We start from the raw sequence: 15,989 nt of genomic DNA on the forward strand, positions 1-15,989 counted from the left end.
ACCGGAGCACAGCCCAGCCCGCGGTACTGCCAGCACAGCCTCGCTCCCTGGCACCGGCCTCGCTCCCTGGTACCGGAGCACAGCCCGGCCCGCGGCCCCGGGATCCCGGCTGTACCGAGCCGCCCCGGCCGGGAGCGGGGCTCGGCCCGCCGCAGCCACCGGCCCGGCCCGCCCGGAGGCGCCGGGGGAGGCTCGGCCGCGCCGGCCGCGGGGGCAGCGGAGCCGCCGGCAGCACCGTGACCTCGGCGTGCGGCCGCGGGGGAGGCGGCGCCGCATCCCGCGGGGTCAGCCCGGGACAGCGCCCGGCCGAGCGCGGCTGCCAGCGCGGGCACTGCCAGGGCCCGGGGGCACCGGGCTGCGGCGGGCACTGCCCTGGCTCTGCTCTGTGCCCATGGGTACCGGGCTGTAACGGGCACTGCCAGGGCCCGGGGGCACCGGGCTGCGGCGGGCACTGCCCTGGCTCTGCTCTGTGCCCATGGGTACCGGGCTGTAACGGGCACTGCCAGGGCCCGGGGGCACCGGGCTGCGGCGGGCACTGCCCTGGCTCTGCTCTGTGCCCATGGGTACCGGGCTGTAACGGGCACTGCCAGGGCCCGGGGGCACCGGGCTGCGGCGGGCACTGCCCTGTTCCCATGGGTACCGGGCTGCAGGGGCACTGCCATGGCCCGGGGGCACCAGGCTGTAACGGGCACTGCCCTGCTCCCGGGGGTACCGGGCTGCAGCGGGCACTGCCCCGGCTCTGCTCTGTGCCCCCCGTGCCCCCAGAATCATCCCAAAGCATGGGGGCTGCGCATCCACCCCGCTCCCGGCTCCTGCAGGGCAAGACCGACCTGGCCATGGGGTACCCATGCCCCCAGCTGTGCCAAAAACGTGCCAGGCACATCCCAGGGACACATGGACACATCCCAGGGGAAACACGGACACATCCCAACAGACACATGGACACACGGGGACACATCTCAGGGGACACATGAGCACATCCCAGGGGACATATGGACACATCCCACAGGACACACGGACACATCCCAACAGACACACAGGGACACACCCCAGGGGACACACGGATACATCCCGGGGGACACACGGACACATCCCGGGGGACACACGGATACATCCCAGCGGACACAGTCACATCCTAAGGGACACATGGACACACCCCATGGACACACGGTCCTGCCCCTCAGGCTGCCGGGACCAATGGCTGCAGGATGGGGAGCAGTACCGTGTGACACAGCGTGACCCAGGTGGCCAGCAGGAACCGGGACGTGACCCTGACCTGGCTGTGCCCACAGTGGGACGGTCACAGGAACCGGGATGTGACCCTGACCTGGCTGTGCCCACAGTGGGACGGTCACAGGTACTGGGACGTGACCCTGACCTGGCCGTGCCCACAGTGGGACGGTCACAGGAACCGGGATGTGACCCTGACCTGGCCGTGGGACGGTCACAGGAACCGGGATGTGACCCTGACCTGGCCGTGCCCGCAGTGGGACGGTGTCCAGGTGTCCAGCTGGCCGTGCCCCAGTGCCCACGCTCTGCCCAGCGCTGCCCTGTGCTGCTGGGCACTGCCCCACAGGAAGAGCCACGGCCATGCCAGCCCTGCCACTGGGAGTGGCCACCCTGGCCAGGCAGGTACTTGGTGTCCCTCCTGAGCCTGGTGTCACACATGGAGGAGGTGCAGGGACCCCCAGAACAAACGGGACCCCCCGAGGGGGCAGCAGGGCTGGCACGAGGGTTACAGGCCACCCGCCTGGCACAGGGCATGAACCCAGCACACACTCCGGGGCCAGGACACCCCCATCCCAGGGGACAGACCCATTCCGGGTACACCCCCCATCCTGGCGGACACAGGAGGACACCCGCACCGTGCCAGCCGCCTCGGCCCAGCCGTCCCCGCAGCCGGGAGGTGACAGCAGGTCTGTGTCCCCATCCCCTCCCCGCGCTGCCCGGCGCCAGGAATAGCTCAATCCGCGCTAATCCCGCCCGCCCGTGCCTCAGGCCTCTCCCGCTTCCCCCGTCCCCTCCGCCCTGCGGCACCGGGGGCCCCGCGCCCCCTTCTCCCGCCGGCCGGGAAGGAACCGAGACCCGGAGCCCCCGAAAGGAGCCGAGCCTTGGAGCCACCCGGCCGGGAAGGAACTGAACCCCGGTGCCCCATGGCTGGGAAGGAGCCGAGCCCCGGAGCCCCCGGGGTGGGAAGGAGCTGAGCCCCGGAGCCCCCGCCGGGACGGAGCCCATTCCCGGTGCCCCATGGCCGGGATGGAGCAGAGCCCCGGCACCCCATGGCCGGGACGGAGTCCATCCCCGGAGCCCCCGCCCGGACGGAGCCCATTCCCGGTGCCCCATGGCCGGGATGGAGCAGAGCCCCGGAGCCCCATGGCCGGGACGGAGTCCATCCCCGGAGCCCCATGGCCGGGACGGAGTCCATCCCCGGAGCCCCATGGCCGGGACGGAGCCGAGCACCGGAGCCCCCCGGGTGGGAAGGAGCCGAATCCCGGAGCCCCTGGCCGGGAACCACCCAAATCCCGGAGCTCTCCGGCCGGGAAGGAGCCGAGCCCCGGAGCCCCCGCCGGGATGCAGCTGAGCCCCGGTGCCCCATGGCCGTGATGGAGCCCATTCCCGGTGCCCCATGGCCGGGACGGAGCTGAGCCCTGGAGCCCCATGGCCGGGATGGAGTCCATCCCCGGAGCCCTCCGGCCGCGCTCCCTCGGGATGTGCTGGTATCCCCGGGATGTACCGGTCCCCTGTAGCCCCGGGATGTGCTGGTGCCCCGTACCCCCGAGATGTGCCGGTGCCCCGTAGCCCCGGGATGTGCCTGTATCCCCGGGATGTACCGGTCCCCCGTAGCCCCGGGATGTGCCGGTATCCCCGGGACGTGCCGGTCCCCCGTAGCCCCGGGACCGGACCGGGCCGTACCTTGTGCGTGTCGAGCGCCTCGCGGCTGGGCGCGGGGCTGCCGGTGTCCAGGCTCCCGCTGGACGGCATGGTGGGCCCGGGGCCGCCGCCTGTCAGCAGCACCGGAGCGGAGCCCGCTGCGCTCGGAGGGTCCCGGAGCCGTCCCCGACGCCGCCGCCTGCTCGCTGCTGGCCCTGCGGGGAGAGCGGGGGGACACGGGTCAGGGGCTGCTCCCGCCCCGCCGGCCCGGCCCGGCCCCAGCCCCGGCAATTATTAACGTGCCACAGCCTTGACTCGGCAGGGCCGGGCCGGGCCGGGCCGGGCCGGGCTGGGCTGGGCTGGGCTGGGCTGGGCTGATGCCCCGCCAGTGCCCGCACGGTGCCCGAGAACATCCCGGCCTGGCCAGGGGTGCGGGGTGAGGGTCAGGGGTACAGGGGGAACAGGGGATGCAGGGTCGGGGTGTGGGGTGAGGGGGGCACAGGGGTGCGGGGTGAGGGTCAGGGCTGCGGGGTGTGGGTGAGGGGTGCATAGGGGGTGCACATTGTCGGTTCAGGCTGCGTGGTGAGGGGTGCAGAGCATGGGGAGCACTGTGGGGCACAGGGGGCACGGTGTGAGATGTGGGGAGCCCACAGGGCTGCAGTGGTGGGGCACAATGTCCATGGTGTGGGGTGCAGAATGTGGGGCACAGTGCCCATGGTGTGGGGCACAGCTGTGGGGCACAGTGCCCATGGTGTGGGGCGCAGCTGTGGGGCACAGTGTCCATGGTGTGGGGCACAGTGCCCATGGTGTGGGGTGCAGCTGTGGGGCACAGTGCCCATGGTGTGGGGCGCAGCTGTGGGGCACAGGGCCCATGGTGTGGGGCGCAGCTGTGGGGCACAGTGTCCATGGTGTGGGGCACAGTGCCCATGGTGTGGAGTGCAGCTGTGGGGCACAGTGCCCATGGTGTGGGGCGCAGCTGTGGGGCACAGGGCCCATGGTGTGGGGCGCAGCTGTGGGGCACAGTGTCCATGGTGTGGGGCACAGTGCCCATGGTGTGGGGCGCAGCTGTGGGGCACAGTGCCCATGGTGTGGGGCACAGTGCCCATGGTGTGGGGCGCAGCTGTGGGGCACAGTGTCCATGGTGTGGGGCACAGTGCCCATGGTGCGGGGTGCAGGCTGTGGGCACAGGGTGCAGAGTGTGGTGCAGGGCACCCAGCACCCAATGCTCAGTGTGGGTGCCCTTTGCACAGCACGGGGTGCCCAGTTTTGGGGTGCACCGTGCACCTTGTGAGCAGTGTGGGGTACGAGGGGTGCAGTGTGCATTTTGTGGGGTGCAGGGTGTGGGCCAGCAGGGCTGTGGGGTGCAGGGTACAGGGTGAGAGGCACGTGGGGTGCAGGACACGCTGCAGGGACACAGGGCAGGGTTTGGGGTGCAGGGTGTGTGGGGTGCAGGACACGCTGCAGGGACACAGGGCAGGGTTTGGGGTGCAGGGTGTGTGGGGTTTAGGGTGCACACTGTGGGGCACCAGGCACAGTGTCTGCACGGTGCAGGATGTGCGGGGTGCTGTCAGTGAGGGGCCGGCAGTGCCATCACCTGCAGGGTTCTGGGGTGCCAAGGGTGCAGGACAGGGGTGCCCAGCGCTGCCTGGGGGCGCAGCGTGATGCAGGGAGCCGGGGGTCGCTGGCTGTGGGGTCCGGGGGGTGCTGGCTGTGCGGGCCGGGCTGCGGGGTGCGGGGTGCCGGGTGCGGGGGGTGCGGCTGTGCGGGGTCCCGGGTGCGGGGTCCCGGGTGCGGGGTCCCGGGTGCGGGGGGTGCTGGCTGTGCGGGGTGCCGGGTGCGGGGGGTGCTGGCTGTGCGGGGTCCCGGGTGCGGGGTCCCGGGTGCGGGGGGTGCTGGCTGTGCGGGGTCCCGGGTGCGGGGTCCCGGGTGCGGGGGGCGCTGCCTGCGGGCTCCGGGGGCCGCATGCGGGGGGCCGGGGGGGAGGCGCCAGCCGGCACCTGTTGCTATGGCAAACGCTGCATTCGCCATGGCCGGGGCTGCTGTTGCCTTTGGCACCGGAGCTGCAATTTGTTTCTAGAGCTTTCCAGCCGCAGCCGTTCCCAGCGGCGGGCGGGGGGCTCGGGCGGGGGGCTCGGGGGGGCCGGGCCGGGCAGGACGCCGCTCTCGGCACCGCTCCCAGCCCAGGGCATCCCCCCGGCCCGCGCCCGGGGCCGCTGGGGGGCCGCTGGGGGGCCGCTGGGGGGCTGCGGCCGCCCCCGACACGGCCGCCGGGATTTGGGGCGCTGGGGGGCAGATGGGGGAGCTCAGCCCCCTGCCCCAGTGCCCCCCGAGCGGCCCCTCCCGCGGGCTGGGGGGAGGATGAGGAGGATGAGGAGGGCAGGGGGAGTGGGGGGTGGGCGCAGGCCGGGGGTGCAGGGTTGGGGTGCGGGATCTGGGGGTGCAGACTGGGGCTGTGGGGTGCACGCTGTACCCCAAACGCAGCGGGCGCTGGGGGGGACTCCCCGGCCCCCTTCCCTCCGCAGCCCGGGGAGCTCCCGGGGAAGCCCCGGCCCCCTCGGTGGCACAGCGCTGCCACCCCACGCCGGCGCCCCGCGGGCACGCTCGGCCCGCGGGCACCGGGATGCCGTCGGTGACGGGCCGGGGCTGGCACCGGCACCCCCCGCACCCCCCGACCACCGCACTGCCCCCCTGTCAGCGGCGGTGCCACCAGGCAGCCGCACGGCAGGGCACGGCCCGGCCCGGCCCGGCCCGGCCCGGCACAGCACGGCACGGCACGGCACGGCACAGCACGGCACGGCACGGCACGGCACTTCGGCTCCCCGTTCCCCCGCGAGTCGCCTCCCGGGGTGCCGCTGGCTGAGCCCCTCACTATCCCCGAGCCCCCCGGGACCCCGCTCCCGCCGCGCCTCGGCACGGCCCGGCCCGGCCCGGCCCGGCCCGGCACGGCACGGACACGTGCAGCGGGAGGGAAGCACCGGGGACACCGCGGCTGCACCTCGGGGGATCCCCGGCCGCGCTCGCTCGGGGGGTCCCAAGCCGGGGGTCCCAAGCCGCGGGTCCCAAGCCGGGGGTCTCCGCCGTGCCGCCCCCGGTCGCCCCGGCAGCGGGGACCCTCCGGCAGCCCCGGGGCACGGCCGAGCCCCTCTCCCTCCCTCCCGGCCGGGCCCGCCTGGCGCTGCCGGCGGCTTTGATTCGCTTCCAGCCAACATGGTCTCCGAAGGCTCTAAAAATAGTTGTGCGCACAAACCCCGCGGCACGCAGCGAGCCCCGGCCGCCGAACAAAGCCGGGATCCGCCGCGGCCCGGCCGCTTCCCGCCGCCCGCCCCATCCCGGAGGGGCCCGCGGGACCCGGCCCCGCTCCCCGCGCTCTTACCGGCACGGCCCGGCACGGCACGGCCCGGCACGGCACGGCACGGCACGGCACGGCACGGCACGGCACGGCACGGGGGATCCGCGGCACCGTGCCCTGGCTCAGGCCGCCGGCACCGGCCTCGGCGGCATCCCGCGGCCGCGGGCACGGAGCCCGCCCGGCGCTCCGGCGCTCCCCGTGCGCGGCCCGCGCGTCCCCGGTGCTGGCGGCGCTGCCCTCCCGGGGGCCCCGGCGGTGCCGCTGCCGCACGGCAGGAGCGGCGAGTCACGCTCGGCGCGGCGGCAGAGGCGTTCCGAACTGGGTTACCTGCGCCGGCTGGGCGAGACACGCGGCAGCCACCGGCACGAAAATGGATGGAAAACCCACCCGAAATCCCGCCTTTTTGCTTTTTTTTTTTCCTTTCCTTTTTTTTCTTTATATATATATATATATATATATATATTTCGGGACCTCGGCGGTGCCGTGCCGCAGCCGGGAGCCTGCAGGGACCTTAACCGGCCATTTTAGGTGACGGCGAGCGGGGTGTCCCCCGCAGCCCCCGGTGCCCGCGGGACGCCGTCACCGCAGTGTCCCCCCCGTCCCCGGGCGACCCCGCGAGCGGCGGCGACACCCCCGCCTTGGCCGGGGTCCCCGTGCGCCGGCGGCCGTGGGGACGCACGAGGGACCCCGGCCAAGCGCCGCTCCCGTGACAAGTGCCGCAGCGTATTATTATTGTTGTTGTCACTTTGAGTCACTGCCACCGCCGCGCTCCTCCTCCTCCTCCTCCTCCTCCTCCTCCTCCTCCTCCTCCTCCTTGCCAGCAGCACGGAACGGCTCCGGGATTGACTCAGAGAGGGGACAGGAGCGGCGGCCGTGAGTCACCCCCAGCCTGTGCGCCCCCAAAGCCGAGTCACCTCCAAAGCCGAGTCACCCCCAGCCTGTGCACCCCCAAAGCCCTGAATCACCCTGAGCCCCCCAAAGCTGAGTCACCCCCAAAGCCCTGCGTCACCCCCAGCCCGTGCGTCCCCAAAGCCGAGTCACCCCCAGCCTGTGCGCCCCCAAAGCCCTGTGTCACCCCCAGCCCGTGGCCCTGACCCCGTCTCCGGGGCGGTAATTTAGGGGTGAAATGTTTGGCCCCTGCGTGCCACAGCTCTGGGAGCATCTGGGGGACTCGGGGGTGAAGTGCCAGCGAGAGCTGGGGCGATCCTAAAAATACTAAAAATACACCTGGCCCCAAGGGGGGACCCTGAGCAAACCCTGTGGTGTATGCCAGGGATGGAGTCACCGCACCCCATGGCACCCCAAGGATGGAGACGGCACCCCAAGGATGGGGTCACTGCACTCCATGGCACCCCAAGGATGGAGTCACTGCACCCCATGGCACCCCTGCACCCCATGGCACCCCTGTACCCCATGGCACCCCAGGGAGTGATTCCTGAACCCCATGGCACCCCAAGGATGGAGTCACTGCACCCCATGGCAACCCTGGGAGTGATTCACTGCACCCCATGGCACCCCTACACCCCAAGGATGGAGTCACTGCATCCATGGCACCCCAAGGATGGAGTCACTGCACCCCACAGCACCCTAGGGAGAAACACATGGTAGCCCACAGAGCCCCAGGGAGTGATTCCTGCACTCCAGGGCACCATGGCACCCCAAAGAGTAAATCACAGCACGCCAAGGCACCCCAGAGAGTAAATCACAGCACCCCATGAACAATCTCCAGCACCCCAAAGAGTCAATCCCAGCACCCCACAGCACCCCAGGGAGCGATTCACTGCACCCCAGGGCACCACAACACCCCAAAGAGTCAATCCCAGCACCCCAGGGCACCCCAAAGAGTCAATCCCAGCACCTCATGAACAATCCCAGCACCCCAGGGCACCCCACAGAGTCAATCCCAGCACCCCAGGGCACCCCAGCACCTGGCACACCACAGCCAAGGGCAGGCACAGCCCCACAGCCAGAGCAGCACCAACGTGCCCAGGGCGTGGGGCGGGATAATGGGATGGGGCGGGACGGGATGGAATGGCAAGGGATATTATGGGGTGGGATGGGGTGTTATGGGGTGTTATGGGTTGTTATGGGGTGCTATGAGTTGTTATGGGGTGTCATGGGGCGGGATGGGCTGTTACGGGTTGTTATGGGTTGTGTTGGGATGTTGTGAGGTGGGATGGGGTGTTCTGGGGTGTTCTGGGGTTGTTATAGGTGTTATGGGATGGGATGGGTTGTTATGGTGTGCTATGGTGTGTTATGGGGTGTTACGGGGTGTTATGGGTTGTTATGGTGTGTTATGGTGTGTTATGGTGTGCTATGGGTTGTTATGGTGTGTTACGGGGTGTTATGCAGTGTTGTGGGGTGTTATGGGTTGTTATGGTGTGTTATGGTGTATTATGGGGTGTTATGGTGTGCTATGGGGTGTTATGGGGTATTATGGTGTGTTATGGGTTGTTATGGGGTGTTATGGTGTGTTATGGTGTGTTATGGGTTGTTATGGGTTGTTATGGTGTTTTATGGGTTGTTATGGGTTGTTATGGTGTGTTATGGTGTGTTATGGTGTGCTATGGGTTGTTATGGTGTGTTACGGGGTGTTATGCAGTGTTGTGGGGTGTTATGGGTTGTTATGGTGTGTTATGGGGTATTATGGGGTGTTATGGTGTGCTATGGGGTGTTATGGGGTATTATGGTGTGTTATGGGTTGTTATGGGGTGTTATGGTGTGTTATGGGGTGTTATGGGTTGTTATGGGTTGTTATGGGTTGTTATGGTGTTTTATGGGTTGTTATGGGTTGTTATGGTGTGTTATGGGGTGTTATGGGTTGTTATGGTGTGTTATGGGTTGTTATGGTGTGTTATGGTGTGTTATGGGTTGTTATGGGGTGTTATGGGGTGTTACAGGGTGTTATGGGTTGTTATGGGTTGTTATGGGGTGTTATGGGTTGTTATGGGGTGTTATGGGTTGTTATGGTGTGTTATGGTGTGTTACGGGGTGTTATGGGTTGTTATGGGTTGTTATGGGGTGTTATGGGTTGTTATGGGGTGTTATGGGGTGTTACAGGGTGTTATGGTGTGTTATGGTGTGTTACGGGGTGTTATGGGTTGTTATGGTGTGTTATGGGGTGTTACAGGGTGTTATGGTGTGTTATGGGTTGTTATGGTGTGTTACAGGGTGTTATGGTGTGTTATGGGTTGTTATGGTGTGTTATGGGTTGTTATGGGTTGTTATGGTGTGTTATGGGGTGTTATGGGTTGTTATGGTGTGTTATGGGGTGTTACAGGGTGTTATGGTGTGTTATGGGTTGTTATGGTGTGTTACAGGGTGTTATGGGGTGTTATGGTTTGTTATGGGGTGTTATGGGTTGTTATGGTGTGTTATGGGGTGTTACAGGGTGTTATGGTGTGTTATGGGGTGTTACAGGGTGTTATGGTGTGTTATGGGTTGTTATGGGCTGTTATAGGGTGTTATGGGATATTATGGGGTATTATGGGGTGGGACGGGCCACTGGGGCATGCGGGCCCCCCGTGCCAGGCCGTGCCCGGCCGTGCCCAGCCCTGCAGGTGGCACAGGGCGGATGCAGCCGGGGGTCCCGCAGGAACAGGATCCTGCTGCAGCACCGGGAACGGGAACGCCCCGCCGGGAGCAGCCAGGAGCGGCAGGAGCTCCGTTACCGGGGAGAAAACCCGGAGATGGCCTGATCCCGGTGAGCGGGGCCGGGGCAGGGCTGGGGCAGGGCTGGGGCAGGGCTGGGGGCCTGGGGCAGGGCTGGGGCAGGGCTGGGGCAGGGCTGGGGCAGGGCTGGGGGCCCGGGGCAGGGCTGGGGCAGGGCTGGGGGCCCAGAGCAGGGCTGAGGGCCCAGGGCAGGGCTGGGGGCCTGGGGCAGGACTGGGGCAGGGCTGGGGGCCTGGGGCAGGGCTGGGGCAGTGCTGGGGCAGGGCTGGGGGCCTGGGGCAGGGCTGGGGCAGTGCTGGGGCAGGGCTGGGGGCCTGGGGCAGGGCTGGGGCAGTGCTGGGGCAGGGCTGGGGGCCTGGGGCAGGGCTGGGGCAGGGCTGGGGCAGGGCTAGGGCAGGGCTGGGGCAGGGCTGGGGCAGGGCTGGGGGCCCGGGGCAGGGCTGGGGCAGGGCTGGGGCAGTGCTGGGGCAGGGCTGGGGGCCCAGAGCAGGGCTGGGGGCCTGGGGCAGGGCTGGGGCAGGGCTGGGGGCCCGGAGCAGGGCTGGGGCAGGGCTGGGGCAGGGCTGGGGCAGGGCTGGGGGCCTGGGGCAGGGCTGGGGGCCCGGAGCAGGGCTGGGGCAGGGCTGGGGCAGGGCTGGGGCAGGGCTGGGGGCCCGGAGCAGGGCTGGGGCAGGGCTGGGGCAGGGCTGGGGGCCCAGAGCAGGGCTGAGGGCCCAGGGCAGGGCTGAGGCAGGGCTGGGGGCCCGGAGCAGGGCTGGGAGCCCGGGGCAGGGCTGGGGCCATGCTCAGCAGGATGGGATGGGCTGGGAGCAGTGGTGAACCACCGGAACCGGCCCCACACTGCCAGCACCGGCCCCACACCGCCGGCACACACCGAGCCCAGCACCGGGCCAGAGGGACGGGGCAGTGCCGGGGGAGCGGAGCCTGCTGAGGGCTCCTCCTGGGCTGGGGAGGAACTGAGTGGGGCCTGCAGCCATCCCAGGGCCTGCAGCCATCCCAGCAAACCCAAACCCAAACCAGGGCCTGGAGCCATCCCGGCAAACCCAAACCCATCCCGGGGCCTGGAGCCATCCCAGCAAACCCAAACCCAAACCAGGGCCTGGAGACATCCCGGCAAACCCAAACCCAAACCAGGGCCTGGAGCCATCCCGGCAAACCCAAACCCAATCCAGGGCCTGGAGCCATCCCGGCAAACCCAAACCCAAACCAGGGCCTGGAGCCATCCCGGCAAACCCAAACCCAAACCAGGGCCTGGAGCCATCCCGGCAAACCCAAACCCAAACCAGGGCGTGGAGCCATCCCGGCAAACCCAAACCAGGGCCTGGAGCCATCCCGGCAAACCCAAACCCAAACCAGGGCCTGGAGCCATCCCGGCAAACCCAAACCCAAACCAGGGCCTGGAGACATCCCAGCAAGGCCAAACCCATCCTGGGGCCTGGAGCCATCCCACCAAACCCAAACCCATCCTGGGGCCTGGAGCGATCCCAGCAAACCCAAACCCATCCTGGGGCCTGGAGACATCCCAGCAAGGCCAAACTGAGTGGGGCCTGGAGCCATCCCACCAAACCCAAACCCAATCCAGGGCCTGGAGCCATCCCAGCAAACCCAAACCCATCCTGGGGCCTGGAGACATCCCAGCAAGGCCAAACTGAGTGGGGCCTGGAGCCATCCCACCAAACCCAAAACCAAACCCAATCCAGGGCCTGGATCCATTCCACCAAACCCAAACTGAGAAGGGCTGGGGCCATCCCAGCAAACCCAAACCCATCCCACCAAAGTCAAACCAGGGCCTGCAGCCATCCCAGCAAACTCAAACCCATCCCAGCAAACCCAAATGCATCCTAGGGCCTGGAGCCATCCCACCAAACTCAAACCCAAATCCAACCCCAAACCCTGCCAGGGCCTGGAGCCATCCCAGCAAACCCAAACTCAAATCCAATCCAGGGCCTGGAGCCATCCCACTAAACTAAAACTCAAACCCAAACCCATCCCACGGCCTGGAGTCATCCCAGCAAACCCAAACCCATCGGAGGGCCTGAAGCCATCCCACAAAACCCAAACCCAAACTCAAACCTAAACTCTGTCAGGCCCTGGAGCCATCCCACCAACCCCAACCCCATCCCATGCCCCGGAGGCACCCCAGCACGCCCGCACCGTGCCGTGCCACGCCGTGGCACACGCGTGCCTGGCACGCTCCCGTGGCACCTGCCGGCCCACGCGCTGCCCCGGGGCACCGCGCCCTGCTGCGGGAAGGGGTGTGCCAAAATACAACTGGGATGGGCCAAAACAAAACTGGGATGGGCCAAAATACAACTGGGATGGGCCAAAATACAACTGGGATGGGCCAAAACAGAACTGGGATGGGCCAAAGTAAAACTGGTATGGGCCAAAACAGAACTGGGATGGGCCAAAATAGAACTGGTATGGGCCAAAAGAGAACTGGGATGGGCCAAAACAGAACTGGGATGGGCCAAAATACAACTGGGATGGGCCAAAACAAAACTGGGATGGGCTAAAACAGAACTGGGATGGGCCAAAACAAAACTGGGATGGGCCAAAGTAAAACTGGTATGGGCCAAAAGAGAACTGGGATGGGCCAAAACAGAACTGGGATGGGCCAAAACAGAACTGGGATGGGCCAAAGTAAAACTGGTATGGGCCAAAAGAGAACTGGGATGGGCCAAAATAGAACTGGGATGGGCCAAAAGAGAACTGGGATGAGCCAAAGTAAAACTTCCTGCATGAAATCCACTGCCTGAGGCTCTGAGAGTGGCTGCCATGGCACGGCATGGTGTGGCACGGCGCGGGGTGGCACAGTGTGGGGTGGCATGGCGCGGGGTGGCACAGTGTGGCACAGCACGGGGACTGCGGGTACAGCGGTGGCTGCCACCAGATTGCAGGGACACGGCCAGCCACGGTCATTGGGGCGCACTGGGATGCACTGGGACACACTGGGACACACCGGGACACACTGGGTTGCACTGGGACACACTGGGACAAACTGGGACACCAAGATGCACCAGGATCACCGGGATGCACCGGGACACACCGGGACACACCAGGACACACTGGGACACACGGAGATGCAGTGGGACACACTGGGATGCACTGGGATACATCAGGATACACTGGGAGACACCGGGACACACCGGGATGCACCAGAACACAGCAGAATGCACCAGAACACACCAGGATGCATCAGGACACACTGGGACACACTGGGATGCATTGGGACACACCGAGACACACCAGGATACACCAGGACACACCAGGACATACCAGTATGCACTGGGATGCACCAGGACACACCGGGATGCTCTGGGACACACTGGGACACACCAGGATGCACTGGGATGCATCAGAACACACCAGAACACACCAGGATGCATCAGGACACATTGGGACACACCGGGATGCTCTGGGACACACCAGGCCTGCCAGCAGGCACCAACACGGTGCTGTTCCACAAGGGAGCAGAGGCTGCTCCTTGTCACCAAAGCAACTCGGTGTCACCAAAGCTACTCGGTGTCACCAGAGCTGCTCGGTATCACCAAAGCTCCTGCATGTCACCAAAGCTGCTCGGTGTCACCAAAGCTGCTCGGTGTCACCAAAACAACCCGGTGTCACCAAAACAACCCAGTGTCACCAGAGCTACTCGGAATCACCAGAGCTGCTCGGTATCACCAAAGCTACACCATGTCACCAAAGTTGCTTGGTGTCACCAAAGCTGCTCCATGTCACCAAAGCTCCTGCATGTCCCCAAAGCTGCTCCATGCCACAGAACCGCTCCACTGGGAAGTTCGGAGCTGACTCAGCACACGGGGCCGGAGCTGCCGGAGCTGCCGGAGCTGCCGGGGCAGCGGGGCCGGTGCCGCCCCAAGCCGGGGCTCCCGGGGGTCGCTGCCACCACGGGATGCGGCCGCCGGCGCGGCAGCCAGCACGGAACCCGGCCGGTCCCGCGGTGACACCGGCGACGTCACACAAAGGGCAGAAAGGGGAACCGGGGGAGGAGGGAAATCTCATTTGGCCGCAGGTTTGCGCAGGCGAAACACCCCGGAAAGCGAAGCGGGGGCAGGAAACGGCGGTGGGAGGGAAAGGGACAGGGGAAGGAGGAGGGAGAGAGGGGAAATGAGGGGGAGGGAGACAGCGGGGAAGTGGGGAGGGAGTGGGAAAGGGGAAGTGAGTGGGATGGGCAAGGAGCAAGAGGGAAGGGGAAAGCAAAAAGGAAAGGGAAATGATGGGGAAGGGGGAAGGAAGAGAGCCATAGGAAGCCAGAGGGGCAGGGGAGCGAGAGGGGAGTGGGAAGTGAGCAGGAATAGGGAAGTGAGAGGGCAAAGGAAGGGAAAAATGAGCAGGAAGGGGGAAGTGAGAGGGAGAGGGAAATGAGCAGGAAGGGGAACGTGAGAAGGAAAATGAGGAGGAAGGGGGAAGTGATGAGGAAGTGGGCAGTGAGTGGGAAGGGGGAGATGCAGGGGGAACAGAGCATGAAGTGGGCAGGGAGCAGGAAGGGGCGAAGGGAGAGGGAAGAGGAAAAGGGAGACAGAAGGGAGAGAAGGGAGAGGGAAAGGGAAAGGGAGACGGGAGAGGGAAGGGGAGAGGGAAGGAGAGAAGGGAGAGGGAAGTGAAACGGGAATGAGAGAAGGGAGAGGGGAGAGGGAAGGGAAGGGGAGAAGGGGAGAAGGGAGAGGGAAGGGAAGGGGAAGGACAGGGGAAGGAGCCGGGCCCCGGGGGGAGCAGAGCGGGCAGGCCGAGCACCCGCAGCCCCGGCAGGCCCGGCCCGGCCGCCCCCGCCCGCGGGCCCCGCGGCGCTGCGCCTCCCCCGGGGGGATTTTCGGTGCAAAATCCCCCAAGTTCGGGCAAGGCCGGCCCGGCCCGGCCGCTCCCGCGGGGGCCCCGCCGCGGGCAGGGCACGGGCGGCCGCGGCCCCGCGTCCCGCCGGGGGGCACACGGCGGTGACACGGCGGGCCGGGAGGGGACCGAGGGGACAGCCCGCGGTGCCACCGGGCCCCGCTGCCCTTCAGCCGCCCGCGCCGCGCTCAAGGACACGGCGGCGCCGCGGGGGCCGGGCCGGCCGGGCCGCGCGGCCACCCCCGCTCGCACGGCCGGGCCGAGCGGGGCCGGGCCGGGCCGGGCGGGGGCGGCGCGGGGCCGGGGGGCCCAGCGGGCCCGGCCCCGCCGTGTTTTCCTGCCGCGGGCCCGGGACGGCGGACGCACCGGGGCCGCGCCGGGCCGGGCCGAGCCCCGCCGGAGACGGCCGAAGTGCGTCGGGGGGAGCCGAACCTCGGCCGCGGGGAGCCGAACCTCGGCCGCAGGGAGCCGAACCATCGCGGAGACACCCGAACCCCCTCCGGACGGGCCCGAGCCCTTCCGAAGGCACCACCCGAACCGAACCGGACGGGGCCGGACCGAGCCGAACGGAGCCGAACCGAGCCGAACGCATCATCCGAACTGAACCGAACGCAGCCGAGCGCGCCCGAGCGGAGCCGGGCCGGGCCGGCGGTGCCGGTGCCGCCGTCCCGCCGTCCGTCCCGCCGTCCCGCTGTCCCGGTTACCTGGGCCGCTGCGGGCCCGGCGCAGAGCCCCGCCGAGCCCCGCCGAGCCGTGCCGAGCCCCGCCGAGCCGCCGCCGCCGCTGCGCTGCCCGGCCAGGCCTCCTCCCGCAGCGCCGCCGCCTCCACTGCAGCACCGAGCCCGCCGCGCGGTCCTAGAGCCCGCCGGCAGCGCGCACCGGCACGGGCACGGCTCGGGAACGGGCACGGCGCGGCACGGCTCGGAACGGGAACGGCACAGCGTGGGATGCCTTAACACGGCGCGGGCACGGCTCGGAACGGGAACGGCACAGCGTGGGATGCCTTAACACGGCACGGGCACGGCACGGAACGGCACGGGCACGGCTCAGGGCATGGCACGGCACGGGCACGGCTCGGAACGGGAACGGCACAGCGTGGGATGCCTTAACACGGCACGGGCACGGTTCAGGGCATGGCACGGTACAGCATGGCACGGCTCGGAATGGCACGGCACGGGCACGGCACGGGCACCGCCGGCACGGCCTGGCTTGGCACAGCACGGCTCAGGGGATGGCATGGCACAGCACG

The 15,989-nt window shown here is 67.8% G+C and overlaps 1 protein-coding gene across 2 annotated transcripts in view; it reads right to left on the reverse strand.

Moving 5' to 3' along the window:
* The window catches only part of DNMT3A (DNA methyltransferase 3 alpha), a 52,056-nt gene extending 36,583 nt beyond the window's left edge, over positions 1-15,473 (reverse strand). For both annotated transcript variants that reach the window (XM_054293420.1, XM_054293419.1), the window contains exons 1-2: positions 15,445-15,473; positions 2,914-3,086 (exon numbers count right to left, since the gene is read on the reverse strand). In XM_054293420.1, coding sequence (XP_054149395.1) covers positions 2,914-2,982 — 69 coding nt within the window. In that variant the 5' untranslated portion in view covers positions 2,983-3,086; positions 15,445-15,473. The remainder of the gene's footprint in view (positions 1-2,913; positions 3,087-15,444) is intronic.
* Positions 15,474-15,989: the final 516 nt, after the last annotated feature.

The sequence above is a fragment of the Melozone crissalis genome, unplaced genomic scaffold (assembly GCF_028551555.1).
Source record: "Melozone crissalis strain CALT ecotype California unplaced genomic scaffold, PUWL_Pcris_2 ptg000150l_1, whole genome shotgun sequence".
Taxonomy (NCBI): Eukaryota; Metazoa; Chordata; class Aves; order Passeriformes; family Passerellidae; genus Melozone; species Melozone crissalis.